The 20,107-nt window shown below is 30.0% G+C and overlaps 1 protein-coding gene across 1 annotated transcript in view; it reads left to right on the top strand.

Annotated features, from left to right (window-relative positions):
* Window positions 1-20,107, top strand: part of LOC106461673 (tetraspanin-5-like) — a 41,305-nt gene that overhangs the window by 2,248 nt on the left and 18,950 nt on the right. The window contains exons 2-7 of the mRNA XM_022388692.1: window positions 1,174-1,368; window positions 4,854-4,928; window positions 12,294-12,392; window positions 13,146-13,274; window positions 13,498-13,548; window positions 19,899-20,015. Of these exons, the coding sequence (XP_022244400.1) occupies window positions 1,174-1,368; window positions 4,854-4,928; window positions 12,294-12,392; window positions 13,146-13,274; window positions 13,498-13,548; window positions 19,899-20,015 (666 nt within the window). The remainder of the gene's footprint in view (window positions 1-1,173; window positions 1,369-4,853; window positions 4,929-12,293; window positions 12,393-13,145; window positions 13,275-13,497; window positions 13,549-19,898; window positions 20,016-20,107) is intronic.

Here is a 20,107-nt window from a genome sequence, read left to right as displayed (position 1 = left end):
GTGTGTGTGTATATATATATATATATATATATATATATTCCTGTGTCTGTGTAAACTACTTGTACCTGATGATGACATAATCTTGTTGAAACATTGTAAATTTATAATAGTTTTATTCATTACCCATTCAAACAGTCTCAAAACTTTTATCTTATAAATGTGTATTGCTCGTCATCAAAATATTCATTGTATTGGTTCTGACATTTGATAATAATGGTATCATTAATAATATTAAATGAGAAAAATAACCAAAAATAATTGCAGTGATATAAATTGAGAAATAAAAATTGTTGCACAGAAATAAAAAATGTCCAGTTTCTTTGTATCCTCTCTCCCCATTTTTTTGTTCTATTTTGCATTATTTACTGGTACCTTTTTTTTTCCATTTTTGACAACAAGATTAAGCCAAAAGTAATGACTGTCTTGGTTCATTAGCTAAGTTTCTTCCATCATTAAGGTTCTGAACCAATAGTTTCAAATAAGTTCATTTCATGCACTGATGAACAAATCAGTTTTTTTTTTTCCTCCACTTTCAACTTTCAGACCTGAGTAATCTTGAAGAAACTTTGCAGTAGAGTTATTGAGAAATTTCTGTTTCTACAGATTTTCACTGCAAAACATGTTCATAATAGCTTAAAAATGCAATACTTATGGTGTTGGCTTATGAAGTTGTTATTAAAGTTTTAGTAGAATTCTATGAAACACTTTTGATCTTTCTCCTATTATGCTCGCTGGTTGGGTTCGTCAACTCATACACCTGGTGTATTTTGATGTGTCCCTGAACGGTTACCATTACATATTGTTTCTTAACACCTTTTGAACTTGACATCTTTAATCAACTGCTCATTTACTATATAGAATAACAAATGTCCTTTTTAAAAATAAAAAGTATTTTGCACAAAGTAGTAATTTATGAAAATAACTTTTTTGTGATTTTTCCATTAAAACCACCATTGACCTTGTTATACTTAATGAAACATTTCAAGTTCTCTGCTTAATTATGCCAAGTAACTAAGAAGTACTTCTTCCTTTGGAATATGTATGACTGTGTTATTAATTTGATCAATCAACCTTCAAAATGGGAAACTTAGAATTGTTTCTTCATTGATTTTAAATTGTATTTTTGATTTGTGTCTAATGAAATTCCTAACTACTTTGTTCTTTCCTTTGAAGCTTATAGGTTTAGCAATCTTAGTCATTGGAGTCTGGGCATGGACAGAGAAAGATATTTTCAACAATTTGAGTCGACTGACAAACATTGCTCTTGATCCTGCTTTTATATTAGTTCTCGTGGGAACTATTACTTTTACAATTGGGTTCACTGGATGTGTAGGAGCTCTTCGAGAAAATACGTGTTTATTAGCAGCAGTAAGGAAAATGTTTTTTTAATTTTTTACAGAAAGAGTGCTGATGTTTGGGTGAATATTAATTCATTTTAGTTGTATAAGCAATTCTTTTTGAAATATTTAAAGATTAATTATCATATAATGGAATAAATCTAACAAAGTTATGTGATTACAATTGTGAGAGTCAGTGCTCTTGATATTGTTGACATTATATACATGTTTTAATTGTGGCTAGTATAAAGTAAGTAGCTATAACTTCATCCAGAAGTACACAAACATTATGGAAAGACTTGATGTATAGGCTAGAACGGGAAGTTAGTGGTATTTGCTAATCAAATAATCAACAGCCCATTAATTGATTACATTCAATTAATCAATTAGTACAGTGTTCCTTAAACCATGGTGTGTACAAATGAAAAAATAATTTTGTGTGTGTGGTGGGGGGGGGGGGGTACTGCTAGACTGTTGCTTCCCTTCTAGTCAGCAGTTCAATAGGAAGACGAAAAATAGCTGGCTGCATGTGCAATGAGAAAGTTGCATTCTCTCTAGTCTATAGTTCAGTGTTAGTGACAATGGCAAATAGCCTAATAGCTTTGCCATTCAAACATACTGTTGGTGTGAACGTACTTTATAGTCACTATGACAAAAACCTATCCACTGGATAGGTGAAGTGAAGAAAAAGTGTCATTGGCCACTATTCAGTTCTTCACATTATATAGCAACAGCCGATATAATAAACTTAATATTCGGAAAATGGTTTAATTTCAAAGTCTAAGTTTTTATCCAGTATGTAGGTTTTTCTAGCCATTACTACAAAGCATGTTCACACCAACAGTATGTTTGATACTTTTCGGTATGATATAGGTCCAGCTTATCGCTCTTTGTTTAACTTCTGTTCAGGGTAACTGATGAGAAGTGGAATTCTCCTAAACTAGTATAACCCAATAACACATGTTGATCAAATTGTAGACTGAACTGGACCTCCCTTGAACTTAGAATTCGAAATTAAACAATTTTGGAATACTAAGTTTATTTTAGCTTTGCCATTATAAGGACAGGATGAGCAAGTTTTGGCAGTTGGAATCAATCCCAATATCCTGAAATCATGAGCCCCACCCCAAGCTTTGTGCTTAACAATAAGCAAACATAATAGTAATATTTTGATGAGTTGCAATAATCAAAAATTATAATAATCAGGAAATATAATTTCAATTAATTGATTACTGGAATAACCAGAAACACATTTTGATTGGTTGATTTTTGTTGTTGTTATTGTTATAGTCAATATACTCACAATTTTGGTTGATTGGTTGTGGAAATAATCAAAAACAGTAATAATCACAAACTCTAACCTCAATTAATAAATTGAATTGTAATTTTGATTAATTTATTACCTGTGTATGGGCTTGGTCTTGTCAGTTAACGTTGTAACCGCCATGAAGCTATACTTACTATAACCTTGCACATACTGTCTCTTTGAAATTTAACAATAATATTACAAATCTATTGTACACAAAAAATCAGATTTTAAATATCATTTTTACAAAAGATTTGTCAATAAGTTTATAAAGACTTTAATGAGTCAGTCTTGAGTAAAAGGTGATTTTCATGCTAAGACTAGAAATACTTATTTTCACCTTACAGTTTTCACATTTCATTTGTATAGCTTCTAAAACCTCTTAAATGAATATCAAAAACTTTTGGCAATGTTTTGTATTTTATCTTGTATTTTCTCCACTTGAACCAACTGTTGTGAAAACAGTGAAACAACATATTGAAAAATATGAAATAGAATTATAAATCTTTTTTTTTTCTAGAATGACTACAAAAATGTAACAAACAATTAAAACTATTTATTCTAATACAGCCTTTGTTTTCCTAACATTTCACATTGTTTGCTTTTACTTTTATTACTATACAGTTCCTTTAGACCCTATGTAACTGTGACAGTCAATTAACCAGAATGGGAGAACTTAATATAAACAACTGATGAAGTTGCATTCACAACACATTAGTTCAAACTGGTTTTATGAATTTGTTGAATTATTTTCATTTATGTTTTGTTATCTAATGTAATAAGTTTTTTTTTTTTTACATTTTAGTATCTTATAATAATATATAACGATAATAACATACATAAACAAAAAAAAATAAATTAAAATTTACTTCAGCAAATACTCATTTGTATTTCAACATACTTAGGTAAAACTATGTTGTTGTTTTTTATTAAATTGGTTGTCTACAAAATAATTCATTTTGCTTTCAAATTTGCATTTATAACACCAAAATAGAATGTATAAAAACTACTATCATTTAACTGGGTTTCTGGCTAAGCTATAATATGTTTAAAAAATTTCATTACTCTTAAGAGCAGCAACTAGTCAACACATTTGTAGATTTTCTTTCAAGTTAGTGGCTTTGAATGGCAAAACAAAATAGATATTCATCAGATTCATGTGACTCAGAAACTACTATTTCTGTTGGTTATAAACATATCCAGCAGCAATGTCAGAGAATTATGGACATGTTTTGAAAGATGAAATAGATGGTTATTTCATGTAGGTTTGACTAAATTAATATCTAAGTAAAGCAAGAAGATTGTGTTTTCAAATTGTATGTTCTGTATTGTAATATTTATAGTATGTGTATCTAATTCATTGGACCCTTAAATGCATACAAAGACTGAAAGAGAAATATGTGTCACAGTTCAGTATTAAAAACTTGTGTATATTCTGTTGAAATTAAGAAAGTTAAATTTAGATATAATAATTTGAATTATAAATTGTTTTGATGCCAAGCATATTGAGATACATAAAATATAGCTTAAAGTTTGAAAAATGTAACTGTAAAAGGTCATAACATGTACTTTGACCCACCTATATCAGACAGTTAATGTCACAAAAATAATGAAAGAATTGAAATTACAGTTAAATCAGTAAATGTCATGAAAATAATCAATTGAAATTATGGTTTCTGATTATTACTATTATCAATTATTCTAACTATCTAAGTAATAGAAATATTACTGTTATGTTATCTGTGTTCTGGCCAACATGTGTTTCAAAACCCAATTTTTTAGGCAACTCATGTGAGAATAATGGAAAATAAGTTCATTATTTTTATCCATCTCATTATGTAATTAGTTAATGGACCCAATGATTAATTTATTAACAAATTCCAATAATTGCTCACCTCTAATTCATGTAATAATTTCCACTGAGTTTTTGCACTATAAACACTATTGTTGTTTAGTATCTTTCCAAACATACCTGTTCATAATTTAATGTTAATGAATAACAGGACTTCCTTATTTATGTACTGTTATTAATGACTATTGATATTTCTAAACCATGTAGACAACAAAACATTAAAATTATTTCAAATGTAGTTAGTAAATTATTAGATTTTATAAATGTAAACCAAAATCTGTAAAAATACTACTATAGTATACTGTGCACTAACTCTCTTAATGAAATTAATAGGTTACTATGTTCATTTTTTACATAGTATGCCATATTTCTGGCCATTCTGCTGCTACTAGAAATGACTGCTGGAATCTTGGGCTTTATTTTCAAGGATTGGGTAAGTTTTGTACCATTTTTTTCAGATTATTAAATGTATCATGTAATCTTTATGATGAAAAGTTGATTATTTTATCACAGTTAGAATCTTCAGATTTTTTTCAAAGATTAAGTAGGTTTTGTTACATTTGTAAGTATGCAAAAAAAATAACAACATATTAGCTAAAATCTGAGGTTTATAGTTCAGTGCATAATATATACTGGACTAAAAGTTTATGTAGAAATTTAGCTAATTTTTAGTGTAATTGTTAGATTTCTTATTTCATTTGCAAAACCATTTATTTTATGGTCATTAATACTTTACAAGTAATATTTTCAAAATGAGACCCAAAAGTCGATTGCTTTCGATTGGTTGACTATTCTTCTTCAGGATATTAAAGAGTGGTGTTGCTCTAATGGATTGAGCTCACTTGTGTGAAGCTTTGCATGTTATAACTCTGAATTTACTATGTGTATCTTCAAGAAATTTATCAAGGTTTTAGTAAACATTAAAAGTCTTGCACACAAAAATTAGATATTTTAATTAAGTATTTTTACTTAAGATTTGTCTGTGAATTTCCAAAGCTTTTATTGAGTCAATGTAAAGGAAGGGTGATTTCATGAATAAAAATACTTCTTTTTATTTTGTGGTTTTCATATTTTATTTTGCATAATCCCTAGAACCTCCTGAAATAGATAAAGTTTTTTTCAGTAAAACTTTGCTTAATCTTTGATAGGCTGCTTATGCAGAGTATTCATAATGAATCTAAGTTTCAAATGGACAGCAACTGCCTGTTGTAGAAACCTTCAAATGTAGAGGACGACGTTTTGAAAGGGACCTGAAGACGAAAGGCGGAAGACTTTCGATACATCGTCCTCTACATTTGTAAGTTTCTAGAACAGACAGTTGCTGTCCATTTGAAACTTAGTTATTACTTAAACAAGGCATAACTTTTATAGTCTTCAATCTTATTTGTTTATGGAGGCATAAATTAGAAAATTGCACACACACATCCCCCCCTGCCATGCCCACCTGTCACATCTCTTTCACAAATTGCCAATAGTTATCTGATATTTAATACTATATTATTTATAACCAATAGAAAGCCAAAGATTAATCTATCAATTGATGTATTATATTTCACTATTTTCTGTACAAAAAGTTGACTATTTCACTTACAGTTTAAACTTTATTCCCACTGGAAAAACATCGAGAAGTTTAGATGAATTTTTAATAGCTCTTATCATGTAGGTAGAAAACCAAAAAAATTCTGATAGTTATAGGACATTTTCTCAGTTATTAGTGTTATTATTGTGTGTTCTTAGATGGATTATTTAATTAAATGAAAACTTAGTATTGTTGTACAATTAGTATAAAAAAAAAAAAAAGTTAGGGTTAAGTTTTATTGACACTTGACAGTCAATACAAAAAATAGACCCATGTATTTACTATATTTCTTGTTTTTCATGTGTGTTCTTTATTATTATAAAAGTAACTAAAATGTAAAGATTATAAACTTGTTAGTTAGATTGGGTAAAATAGAAAAATATACTCTTGCATTGCATAATTCAATAGGGTAATGTGAGCTACATGTTCACCGAGTGATTTACAACTTGTGTGGTGGGATTATTAGTTTAGGAACAGTTTAAAGAGGCAATGAAACAATAAAATGTAATTAGAAATAGACGTACATTATTACAGGCTTTAAGTTATTTAGGATAAATAAATGTTTCCCATCATAATTTGAAGTCATTCTAGAAAAAAAGAGTAATTTAGAGTTATTTTTTTCTTTTATGGTGGTTATGAGGTAAGTCATATTGACTGATCTTATTTTAATTTAGGGTAGAGAAAATAACATAATGTAAAGTTTTAGTGAAAAGAACCCCCAAGTGGCACAGTGGTATGTCTGCGGACTTACAACGCTAGAATCTGGGTTTCGATACCCGTGGTGGGCAGAGCACAGATAGCCCATTGTGTAGCTTTGTGCTTAATTACAAACAAACACTGAAAAGAAAAATTTGAAATTTATTCAGGAAGTTTGAGATTATGTAAAAAGAATTTGACAATTTTAATAAAAAATACTAAATAAAAATTCTGAATTTATTATTACAAATTTAACCCAAAACTGTTCCTTTTAGCTTTTGTACACCATTTAATTTATTCTGTCAGCCTTTATATTGATATCCAAGAAATATAGTTAGAAGTATAGTTAGAAAAATTATGATACTTATAGGACTTTGTCTGCTTTTTAGGTGTTATTATTCTGTGTTATTAAGTACATTATTTGATTAAATAAGAAGTTATTTAGTGTAGTAGTAGTAGTACCAATAGTATACAAAATCTATGTTACTTTTGAACTCACTTATTACATTAGTTTTGGTACATAAAAACATATAGCATATACTACTGTACCTCAGTGACTAGTTACTGTCCAACATGCAGATATGCAACAAATTCACTCGGTCAGGAACATCGAGAGCCAGCATGGGCCCCAGGGTAAACATCCTCGCCAGGTCCCCTTTCTCTCTCTCTCTCTTTTAACATTTTAAAGAATTTATTAAAAAGAAGATCCTAAATCAGGACAGCAACGAGCTCATAAACCAGACAGAATCATAGCAGCAGCCATTCTTAACTCACAGTATAATCGTAAAAACGTTAAACTAACAACAAATATCTATTAAATCTATAAAGTAACAAATACATATTAATTATTACTCAAATTATGATTTCAGTCATTCTTAATGTATCAAGAGTCTATATGCAAAGAAAAGCCAAAAAGCGGGCCTGCACTCAGTCAAGATCAGTAAGCTCTTTTTTTTTAAGTTGGAAGAAAAACACCATCTTATAACACTATTCCCAATTTGAGCATCACAATTTAAAACAGTTGAGAATATAAAGGAAACAGAAGAAATATTCCTTTGCTAGGACAGCTGGCTCACCACCTCATGAAGCTGAATGATTGCTTTTGCATATCTATCCACAAATTTTACAGTCAATCCTGAGAAATCTGAACATGTCTCATTCCATTAGGCAGAACATGTAATATAGGCATAACTCTTTAAAAATCTGTTATCCAGGAATACCATCAAACTAAACATTATTTACACTGATGAACTGTATAAAGAAAATAGTGCAAATTTCAGATAATTTGAAAAATCTTGGATCTGGGCTGCACATGCAGCTCGAACATCATTGTCACATTTTGTCTATGGACTGGATAGGTTCATAGTAGCATTACTCATAATTAGAAAATGTTATTTGAGAAATTTTTTGTACCACGATTTTGAAATTAACATTATCTTTAAGGATGATAATTTCTTTAGGTGAAAAATATTATGGTTCATGTGATTTAATATGGTATTTGTAGCCTTAAAGTAGTGCTATTCTTCATTTTTGATAATATATGTCATTTTCTACATTTTGAGTAAAAAAATGTTATTCATCATAATATGCATGTTATATTGAAAAATTGTTTTGCTTATAGAGTGCACTAACATGTCAGTAACATGTTGAGATTGTAATTAATTTGGTTATGTTTGTAAATATTTTTATTGCTAATATTTTACATGACTAATATATAAATTAACATCATATGAAATGAAACATTCAATAACAGTAGTCATTAGCTACATCAAACAATGGATATTACTGAGTATGGTCTTCACTAACTGATAGATTATATTTATAGATGATTATTCTCAAACTGTTTGTGTACTTTCCAATCAATTTAGTACTAGTAATTTGTAAAATAAAGGTGATGACTTCAGCAAAACACGTATTTGAAGTGTTTAAAATGCCCAATAAACTGCAGCATATTGTGGAATTCCACTAATATACAAAAGGTCATCTTGGGAAAAGATGGAAGTCCTTGATACAGCTTGAGACTTTCCAAAACTAACTGAAGATGAAATTGGATCTTAGAGCTGTCCCAAACAGAAGCACATGTTATTGACAAATGCTGATTTTTACTGGGATGAAGAGGTATATGCTAATACAATGTATATTAAGTGAAGGTGCTAGATATGCTCTCCAGTGGCTCAGTAGTGAGCCGGAAGATGCCATTGTTCATCTTACACAATCTCAATTTTCCAGAACTGTATATGTCTAAAAAAAAAAACTAGATTGTACATAAAATTCTCTTGTCTCTGTAGAAATATTAGCAGTTGTAAAACCTAAAGATGGTTAACAACATTATGAATACTTATCTGTAATTATTATATGGTACTTTATTAAAGCATTATTATTGAATTCTACTCAATCTATGATTTGTTTTATCTTTTTAAAAATTTCATATTTATTTCTATATACCATATTTTCCAGTGTCCCAGAAATACATTGACTATTTGATGCCTAAATGTTTGGTTATTTGATCAAAGGATTTCTAGTACATATTGTATGTAATGTATTCAGCTGGACGAAAGTTAAAGTATTTAAATGTTGCTGGTGAGCTCTGTTAATGATAAAAGACCACATCCCTAGTGATCTTTTGTTGAGATGCAATTGTATTCTTACTTTATACCTGTAAAGAAAGATTAATTAAAAATTAAGTCTTAATGTGATGTCCACCCATCCACAGATTACACTTTGATGGCACAAGACATTATATACCACACTAATTGAATGTCCTTTAAAAATTGCTTATTAAAAAAATTCATGTTTTAAGTTCTGTAATTTTTGTTGAAAACTGTTTCTTAGATACATTAGTTAATGGTAATATTTTAAAGTACATGCAGGAGTAAATATAATATGCACATACTGTATATCTCACTCTTCCACATAGTGTGTATCTCATACCCATACTGCATATATCACTCTTCCACATAGTGTTTATCTCATACCAACAATATTTTTATACTGTGTAAATTATGATCTGGAACATCATAAATTCAGTTTGAGTTGTTACTTTCTGCACCTACTCTTGTAAAGGAATTTATTGTTTCATGGAATAGTTTCATTGAATTCTATCTTATGTACAAAGGACAGCCTTGCAACTGTCACATAGATCCAGGAGTGTGAGAACAAATAAACTGCTTACCCAAGAGGACAAACCACTAGAAAATGTACTTCTCCCTCCCCATTCTACAAATAAATTTTAGGATTTTACTCTATTATAATACAGTGCAATGACAGCTCAGTTTATTTAGGAATGGCATATTTGCATCTTCATAAATATTTGTTTATGTATTTTTTTGGATTTTAATATTGTCATTAGGATTTTACAGCAAAGCATGTAAAAAGTCCTTGCACAAACTTATAAGGAAATCATAGGTTCTACAAATGAAAATGGTCTTTAATATATGGATAAAAGAGTTTAAAGCTTTTCATAATTTTTATTACAATCTTCAAACGAAATTGAACTGGGTTTCTACTTTAGACAAATGCATTAGGTTAGATACATCTGTTCCTGCTAACTTGTTATTATAAGTGCCTTTTCTTTGTCACTATTTGGTGAGACTGATGACTGAGAGCTTGTGAAATAAAGGTACTTGTTTATATAGTTATGGTTTGAGGCTTTGAGGTACACATTTTGTAATGCATGTGTGTATATATACTAGATTTCTGCAGTTCAGAACTTTCCTGGCTTCCTAGATGATTACCCATATTGTTTTTGAAGTTGTAGGAATGTGAAGAAAGAAAAGTGTATCTGTAAAACATATTGTCCTGGGTAATGTGACTTTTACACCTCTTTGTCTTGCTGGTTAGCTGGAGAGAGAGAGAGAAAGACAATGTGTAATGTAGATGCAGTTTGGCACTTTCAAACTTGAGATCATCAATACTTGCTATAGAAGTCTCATCATTGTTTAACTCTTTCCATACCTGCTGACCATAAGTACTCTTTTTCTTTGTAGTTCATCTATAAGTAAAGCTGCTTTCACTTCTCTCACTTATTTAAATACAGCTAATTCATGTCATTTTATTTTCACTTTAACTCCAACACTGCAATACTTCTGCTACTTCAGTGATTGATTTGTCTATCCTTCAGTTCCTCATCTTCAGAAAATTGTTTAATTTTTATTTTCACTTCAACACTGTGTTCTGTCTCTTTCATTTCTCCAATACATTATGCCTGTTCATCTGCTTATTAGGTCCTCAAATCTCCAGTTGATGCACTGATTAACTGTGATAGGTTTAGCCTTGAAATTATTATTTAAGCACCAATTGAAAAAAGTAAAATAAAGAAAAACATTTATGCCAGTCAAAGTCAACCAATACAATTCGTTATAACAGTGGTGATGTTTTTTGGAGATGAATTTCTGTATTTGTACTTGGTATTGCATCTGGTTTTTGTGGAAATGAAATGCTTTGTTATCTTGTATTGCCACTGTTTTTGTTTGTTTTTTCTGGAGGTACTGTGCTGTTAGCTTGTATTTGAATTAGTTGTTAATGAAATAGTGTGCCATGTTGTTAGCTTGTATTGGCACTAGTTTAAGGTGGTTGGCAGTGGTTTTTGTAATGTGACATTTATTTTTCCCAAAACATGGATTTCTGCTAAGTAAAAACTTTTGCTTTGATTTTTTGTTATTTAGTTGTCTTTATTGTCACAGTATAAAATGTGGAAAAATATTCAAGTCATAAGTAAGGCATTACTGGTTTTTCCATGCTGTTTTTGTTCTTTAAGTTCAAATCTTGATAATATGGTATTGAAGAAACATATTAATAAATAATAGCACACAAAGGAAGTTTAGAAAACAACCTAGTTTAGAAAATAAACTTAAAATGTTTGTATCTCTACTATTACAGTTGAGTATAATATTTTTGTACACTGAATAAGTTTAATCTGAAAAGTATTAACATGTTAAACTATTATTTGCATTTCAAAATAATGAATAAGGAGAAATATAATTTCACATGTAATAATTCAGCAGTCTAAAACTGTGTTAATGCCTAAGACACTAAAAATAAGTAAGTACAGTAAGACACTACCTAAATCTCCTTACTATGGTGAAGGAATGTTAATTTAACATTTTAAAAAGAGCTATTTATGCAAGGTTTGGTTTTTTTTGCTGTACTCTTAGCTAAGATGATGTAACTTTGTTCAAAGGTGATGGGGATGGGGTGTAGGTTTTGATGAAGCATATGTGTAAAACTAAAGTACTTAATTGTGTTCTACTCACTGCATAGATAATAAATATAAAATGATAAAATAATGAAATTTGAATACAACAAAACGCACAAATTCTTAGAAATTATAGATATTAAACCTGGTTGGAGAAATAATATTAATAACATTATTATGTTAACAATCTTCATATAGATTTTTAGTTACGTATTATCAGAAAAACATTTAGAGGATGGTATTATATTTAATTTATTTGCTTCATATTTTGATGTCTCTTCAGTGAGTATAGGCAGATGTAAAGACCAAATTTTAATGTTTTTCTATAGATAAAGAATCAGGCAACTGGTGGTTTTCAGGCATTTATTATACACTACAGAGATGATCCTGATCGACAGAACCTTATAGATTGGATTCAGGAAGAATGGGTATGGAATATTAAGTAGTTGAATGGTATTTTTCATAATTTTATATATGTTTAATAATGATATGTATCAAAAGTGAAGCAGGTTTTGATACTTCACATTTATTCTACAAAATTTTTGTAACTAGTAAATATGAATTATGTTTTAAACTCTAAGATATTTTACAAATAACAGCTTTTTCTGTGGAGATAGGAAAAGAAATACAGGAATATAGAATAACTGAGGGATTTGTAAAATAAAATGCTGTAATTCCTAACATAAATTAAGCATTTACAAACTATTAAAAGTTCTAGTTCTAATTTTTTTTATAAGTATTATGATTCATTGATCTACACTTTTTATGTTATTTTAAAGATTTGGTAATGCTCTATTTTAAGTAACCTAATAAACAATGAACCAAAAGTACAATGTCACAGTAGTATTTCACTCATTTGGATGTATAAACTTGTGTGTGTATAAACTCTTATTGTTTCATTAGTTTTTCACTTAATTCTAGATTTTATTCAAGTTTTTAAAATATGAAAAATAAAAGTTAAGTGCTTAATAATCTTAAAGATTTTGTGTAAAAAAAAAAAATATATACTTTTTTTTAAGCCATCAAAATATTTCTGTGGTTTCAGGTAGAAATTTACATTAAAATTTACACTATTTCAGATGTACTCAGATTGAGAAAGGTTGTTTATCTTGAATTTACTTATTTAATAACATTTTTATACCATCACATTTTACACTATCAATGTATTTGTGTTCATGCAGCTAGAATGTTGTGGTATTGAAGGGCCAAAAGACTGGGACATGAATAACTATTTCAACTGCTCAAGTGTTGAAATAGGAAGTCGTGAAGCCTGTGGAGTACCATTTTCTTGCTGTAAACGCCAACCAAATGTAAGTTAATTAAACAGAAGATATAATCAATACAGGCAAATAAGCAAAGTGCATTTGTATTGTTTTGGTGAAAATTTTGTTGTTTTTTTTACATTAAATAAACAAATGGTTTTTTGGACATAAAGGGTATTATCAATTAGAGACTACCAGCTAATTCTCAAGTTTTTTAATAAATGTGTATTTTATCAGATATGCATAGAAAAAATGTTAATTTTTTTTTCAGGAGATGATTAAAAACAAGCAATGTGGATATGATGTAAGAAAAAGAGATTATGTAAGTTCTGAGAAATATTTTTTAATGAAATGAAAACTAAAAAAAATCACTCTTGCATATGTAGAAAGTAAATAAGTTTATATTATGGGAGTAACAAAATGTACAATGTATAGGTTTCAGTTTTTTGCAACCTACCTTGCAGTAACATTTTTATTACATTAACAGAATTGTAGAGGTATGTTATCAGAACATTTTGATTTTCCAAGAATTTTAAATATTTTTCTCTCCCTCTCTTCTTCCTCCACCACATTTTATCTTCTGCCACTTGTAATATTATAATCACATAACATTTCATTCTTCAAATCATTATTTATTATATGATTTGAATAATTCTCTCTATTTCTGGAACATAGGCCAGTCCTATAGTATTATGTCTGACACTCAAATCATGGACCTTGTTTACTTGTAACTAAGATTTCAATTATGGAAATTTGGAATAAATACTGGCTTTTCTGTCTGATATTCCAACTCTATAATTTCTAGCTTTTTCTTTCATCTTCTCAAAGTTTTCAGTTCGTGGCTTTTATAAGTCTTATATTTATTGAAACCACTGAACTTTGATTGCATGTTCATAATTTCTTCAATTTAATCTGCACTTCTGAAGTTCTTCTTCATTTTGGACTTGAGATATTTTCTTGACCAGTTGAGGTGTCTGTGTTTATCATATTGCATTCACTTACCCATACTTATTTGGATACATAACTATTTCCATTTTTTTATAATAAGGCTTCATTCTAAACATTTTTGAAATGTGTTCAAAACATTAAAATACAACTTGATGTGGTGTGGAATCACATTCTTTCCCAATACAGCTTCATTATTCAGCAGTTTGAGAATTAAGTATTTATGATGAGCTATTATTAACTTTTCTCATTGGAGCCTATAACTAATCTGGTAGGAAATGGAATTAATGTTGCTTTTCATCATATTCCAGTGGCTTAAGGATTTTATTATTTGATTAAATAAGCTTGTCCAGTTAAGGCATGATGGACATCAAATTGAAGTTAAACTCTACTTCTACTCCCTGCTGAAAGCTCACTTGGCTAGTTAAAAACTGTGATTACAATTTTTCTAAATTTTATTTTGGCATCTTTTTACAACTGTTACTCTTTGCTAATTTATTGGCAAAACAAGATTGGAATTATTTTATAGATGATTTGGGCAGAGTATCCATGATGAACAAATAAAAATAAAATGTTCAGCAGCTGCCTAGATCATAGTGACTCTTACTGAGAAAATCTTGGAGGATTAATCTACAAAAGTAGTTTAAGATAGAAAGGGTGACATCTTGAAAGCCTCCATATTTTGTCTTCAGGTGAGCTTGCACTGGTTTTTAAGCACTTTATATGGTGTCCCAGAGAACTGAAGAAAACATGATGGGAATAGCTGGTGGTTCTTCTAATGTGATTGTGATTGATGGAACAAGTAATAATTTGACCAGTGGTAGCCACAAACTGTTGATTATTGGGCCCGAGTCTCTATTTAATGATAATTTTGTCCAGTTGATTTAAAAATTTAAAAATATTCTTTGATTTTTCTTGTTTGTTTTTTTTTAATTGAATTGAGTGTTTATCTATAATTGATCCAGTCTGTTTTATGTCCAGTTAACATGGCATGTTCTGTCAGAACATAATTCTGTATTTTCATCAACCTTGTGTAGTCTTTATTTTATTTTATTTTTGCCACAAATTGTCTTCAAGTTTTGCCAATTTACAGGAACATGATATTTCATAAATGAGGTTTTTGTGTGCGTCAACAATTGTTCTTATTGCCAATATGGAATGTTCAGATTTTAATTATATTGTTTCTTTAATGTGGGTTATTTGATACTATGCTGCTTCTGTAGTTGTGCATATTTGTTTTTGTTTCTGACACCTATAATACAGAAGGTGCTTGCTCCTATTTGTACACGATGGTTTAAGATCTTTGTCTTTTATGCTTGTGATTACACTGAGGAAGGTGTACACACAAGTTTCCATTTTTCCTTTAATCAGGTAAATAATTTGGCTGCTTTTCCCTCTGGAAGACCCTTTAGAATTGACCTTATCCAAGTTGTTTTCTACTAGTGGATATGTTTGAATTTTCTTTTTGTTTCTCAAGATTCCATACATTAGTATTGGAAAGGAAAATTATCATCTTTACTGGACTACCTTTTATTTCAGGTGAGGATCCAGTAGCTTCCTGGGCAAGTGTTGCACCTGGTACAGTACTGTCATCTCTTTTGAGTCTGTACATCTTCATTGCAAGTAAAATTTGTAGGTTAGGATTTAGAAATATTGTTTACATTTATTTGCATGTTACTGTTACTTTTCATTTCTCTCTGAGGTAGTTCATTTTATTGTACCCCCTTTGGATTTGGTCCTCATTTCTGATTATCTTGTCCTATTCTGGGATCTCTGTGTGGGTAAGTATTTGAAGCCTTTCTCAAGGGAACTTGAAACCACATAGAATGCTGGCGTGCCAGGTTCTCTTTCCTCCACTGATCTGACCATGACTGTGAATCTAAGTAGGTTGATGCCATTGTTCCTAGCCACTAGTTATATATTATACCATGTAGCTGTTTTTTCAAGTTTGTGTTCCAAAGTTGCTACTACTTCTCCTTCAGCTTTCTCTTGCCATACTTCTACTTCAGTGTGGGAATTCCTTGTAAATGTTAAAGTAGAAGTAAGATAATGTGTTTTAAGTTAACATTTTAGATGAAAGCATAGTTCATAGTTGCTTACTTGTACTATATTAATACAATTCACCTATTCACATTTTTGGATTAAAGGTGGGTGGTGGAATTGGCATATAGATTCCAAATAAACACATAGCTATATAACTGTTGGAGATTGTTAAATATTTTGACAGATGTTGGCATGATGCGTGTATGTAATATAATACATCATAATTTTTGGAATGAGATTTATATCTTCTGACATTTGATTTTTATAATCAGAGAGAAAAGGGGAAGAAAAACTCTAAAATTCTTGCCAAAATTATAGGAATCTAGCTAAAATGCTAGTTTTTAAGAACACTTGCATTGTACTCAGAAGATTATATTGTGGTCTTAACAAAAATAAGTTCATGATTTACAGAAGACATACACAAATGGAATATATTTCATTGAACTAATTTAAGTGTAAAACTTTTTGATTTGGAAGTATCACCTTTCTAATGTTCTGACAAGGTAGGTTGTATGCACATTTTGTGTGCCTGTGTATCTATATTTAATTTTAGAAATTTGTTGTATGTGTTAGGCAAAGTTCTAAGATTTAATTATATATTCTGTGTTTGCGTATGTGCTTATACATGTGAATTTTGATATGTATTCAAAATATTAATGCAAAGGAGTTAAAAATAGAAAAATAAACAGAGTAATATTACCTAAATAGAAATTTTTTATTGGGCAATGTTTTGATAGAATGCTCTTTGTCAAACCTTGGTTAATTAAGTCTGTTGGTGCAACAGACTTAACCTTAGCTCACTATTTAAACAGTGCTGGTCATAACAAAGACCATTTTAAGTAGTTGGTTAGAGACATGCACCTAAGAACCTAGCCAAGAGGGAAAGAATCCAAGTAGATAATTTTTAAGTTGAGCTTTTTAAATCTTATTTTTGTGAATGAATGTCTGTCTCTAATAAACATATCTTAGTTTCTTTTATAGACCTGCCTCTTCCTCATTCTGATACATTTAATTGGTGTATTAATTTTTCTATACATGCTGTCATATGTGAAAAATTTCTGTGATGTACAACAAATACTGTGATGTTTATTTATATTATGATTTATTTTTAGCTTTAACTTATTTAACTAATAATAATAACAATATCCAATTAAAAAATAAACAAATTGTCACCAGTAGTCTGTGTTTTTTCTTTCCTGCATTGTTGTGTTCCTTGTAGCTGTACTGTTGAAGCCTCATGATTTTTCTCTTGTAATGTTCACATTCAGAAGTCTTAACATTTTAAGGAGTTACCTGTTGTACTGATTTGCCTAAGCATGTCTTGACAAAGTGTATTTGCTCAAAATGTCACCCAATGTTTTTATTAACATATTATTTGACGTATGTTTATTATTGTTTATGTAAAACTAACATGCTCCTAGTCTGCTGATCCATAATGCAAACAAGAAAAGAAAATGTGAGAACATAAAGGTTCACCTCTGGAGTCTTTGCTAAGAAGGCAATAGTTTTGTGGTACTAATACTGATTAAGTGTGTTTTGGAAACTAGAAGACATTTGAAGTTCTCTAGCCCTATAACTGTGTTTCCTATTTTTTAAACATTCGTACCTTGTACAATATTTAGTAGAGATGTTAAGATGGCTTTGTGTTTTTTACACTTGGTCCATGAATTATGCATCACAAACAATAATTACAAAAACAGTTAAAATATTTATTTAGGAGTGTAATTTTTTCATAGTTAATACAGTACTTTTATATGTTATCTGATGTATTTGCATATATATTAATTTAAAAGGCCTGGTGGTTAGGGTGCTTGACTTGCACTCTAATGGTTGGGAGTTTGAATCCCCATTGCTGAACTTGTTTGTCCTATATGGTTGGCAACTCAACTGTGTCAACCACCCAGGTTTAAAACTTCTTGGATTACAAAATTACTGGCCAACTCCAAACTAGTTGGGGTTGAAACCAAAAAATGATAATTTAAAATTTATCCTTGAGGTAGGAGTGAATGAGTTGATGTCTTTTTAGTAATTATATGTTTCCTTCAAATATAACTAAAATATCATGGATAGGTGGATGTGTAGATGCATCAATGGAATACTACTTAGTCAGTTCCACAGATAATAATATAGACAGAAGATTCAATCTTCCATATGAGAGTGAAAAATGTTCTTAATACTGAATAAGCATAATTACATAGGTGTATGTTGTGTTCCCGTGAAAAGAGCACATTTCAGACTCAGTGGTGTGCTAATCTTTTTGTCTTGTCAAATGCAAATTTCCATGATTAGACCTATATTTTACCAAAGAAGTCTTTCTGACACCTGTTTTAAGTAATAAACATAACTACATTTATTTCAATTTTGATCAATAAGAAAGCCACTAACGTGGAATTCTATTAGATCCAAAATGCCCCCTAGTGGCACAGCAACATGTCTACAGACTTACAATGCCAGAAACTGGGTTTCAGTATCCATGGTGGGCAGAGCACAGATGGCCCATTGTGTAGCTTTGTGACAGCCACACTGATTATGTCCAGTTGCATGACTATTTTTACATTTCATTGTGTTGTTTATGGCTCATTATTGCAAGTCAATGCATTAAAGAAAGTAACTAAAGGATAATAGCATTTGTAATGTGATTTACTTTACTGATGATTAATAAAATACACATAAAATTACTGTACTAATATAACTCTAGAGAACCTCCAACCTATTTCATACAATATTATCAAGGTGCTACTAATGATGCACCTGCTCAAGACATTCCAGGTTGAGCACAGCTAATTTACCTATGTCTAATGGGATATATCATCACAGATTACTTAAGATTTTGCTTTGGCAACTTAAAAGGTCTTGTATAATTTTTCATTCTTAATAATACTTTTAAGTATGAAAAATATTATTTCAAGGATGTCCTTCAACATTTTCAGTGTTTGATTTTGATAAAGGAGTCGGGGGTCCCTTAGATTGTACAACCTATGAATAACACTGAGTAAATATTGTAGTTAGTAAAAAATGGATTTAAACTGTAAAATAGCAGTAAGTCTACAAAATCATTACAATGCACAATGTGTATTTACTTCTATATATTCAAAAACAATTTTTCTCCTCCAATGGAAAACTGAACTCTCTCACTTTATATATATATTTTAGTATTAACCATTTATGAACCGTTTTTGAGCTCATGGCTATGTAACATTACACAGAAGTGTCTGAATGTATTGGTTCTCCCCAGAAAAAAAACCAAAAAATCCTACAATTAAGCAATGGTGTAGATTATTTTTGGTTTGTGTAGAAACACCAGCACTTGCTTTTGTTAAACACTGTAACTAACTCATTGGAGAGCACAGTTACTTGTCAAAAAAAGAAAGTTTGTCATATATTTCAGAGTATTGGTGAAAATATATGCATATCAGTATTGATATGCTCAAAATGATTAAGGAAAACCTTTGTGCATTTTTGTATTATAATTAGTGTAGAGCAAAACTTCAATATTTTCTCAATTTAACATTTCTAAAGAAGTTTCTACCTCAAAGTCAATAATGCATGGCTACCTTCTCCAAGTTTGTACAATTGTAATAGAAGCAATTTCACTAACCTTCACTCTCTTATCCTCTTTTTAGGTTTATATTAATCATCTGTTTTCTGTAAAATGTCTGTTTCTGGTGTATCTTTTTTCTATAGGCTGGTGACAAATCGTCAGTTGTTTATGAAAAGGGGTGCTTAAGAGCTGGTGAGGAGTGGATAGAAGCTAACCTAGTGCCGGTGGCGGGGGTGGCAGTAGGGGTTGCAGTGTTACAGGTATTTCTACTTAATATACGTAGGGTGTTAGTAATAACTACTATATTATTTTACATCTATACCTACGTAGGGTTAGTGTATTCGTCGGTCCC

Source organism: Limulus polyphemus, unplaced genomic scaffold (genome assembly GCF_000517525.1).
Source record: "Limulus polyphemus unplaced genomic scaffold, Limulus_polyphemus-2.1.2 Scaffold1008, whole genome shotgun sequence".
Taxonomy (NCBI): domain Eukaryota; kingdom Metazoa; phylum Arthropoda; class Merostomata; order Xiphosura; family Limulidae; genus Limulus; species Limulus polyphemus.
The sequence above is the reverse complement of the archived record's forward strand: the minus strand, read 5'-3'. Positions and strand labels throughout refer to the sequence as shown.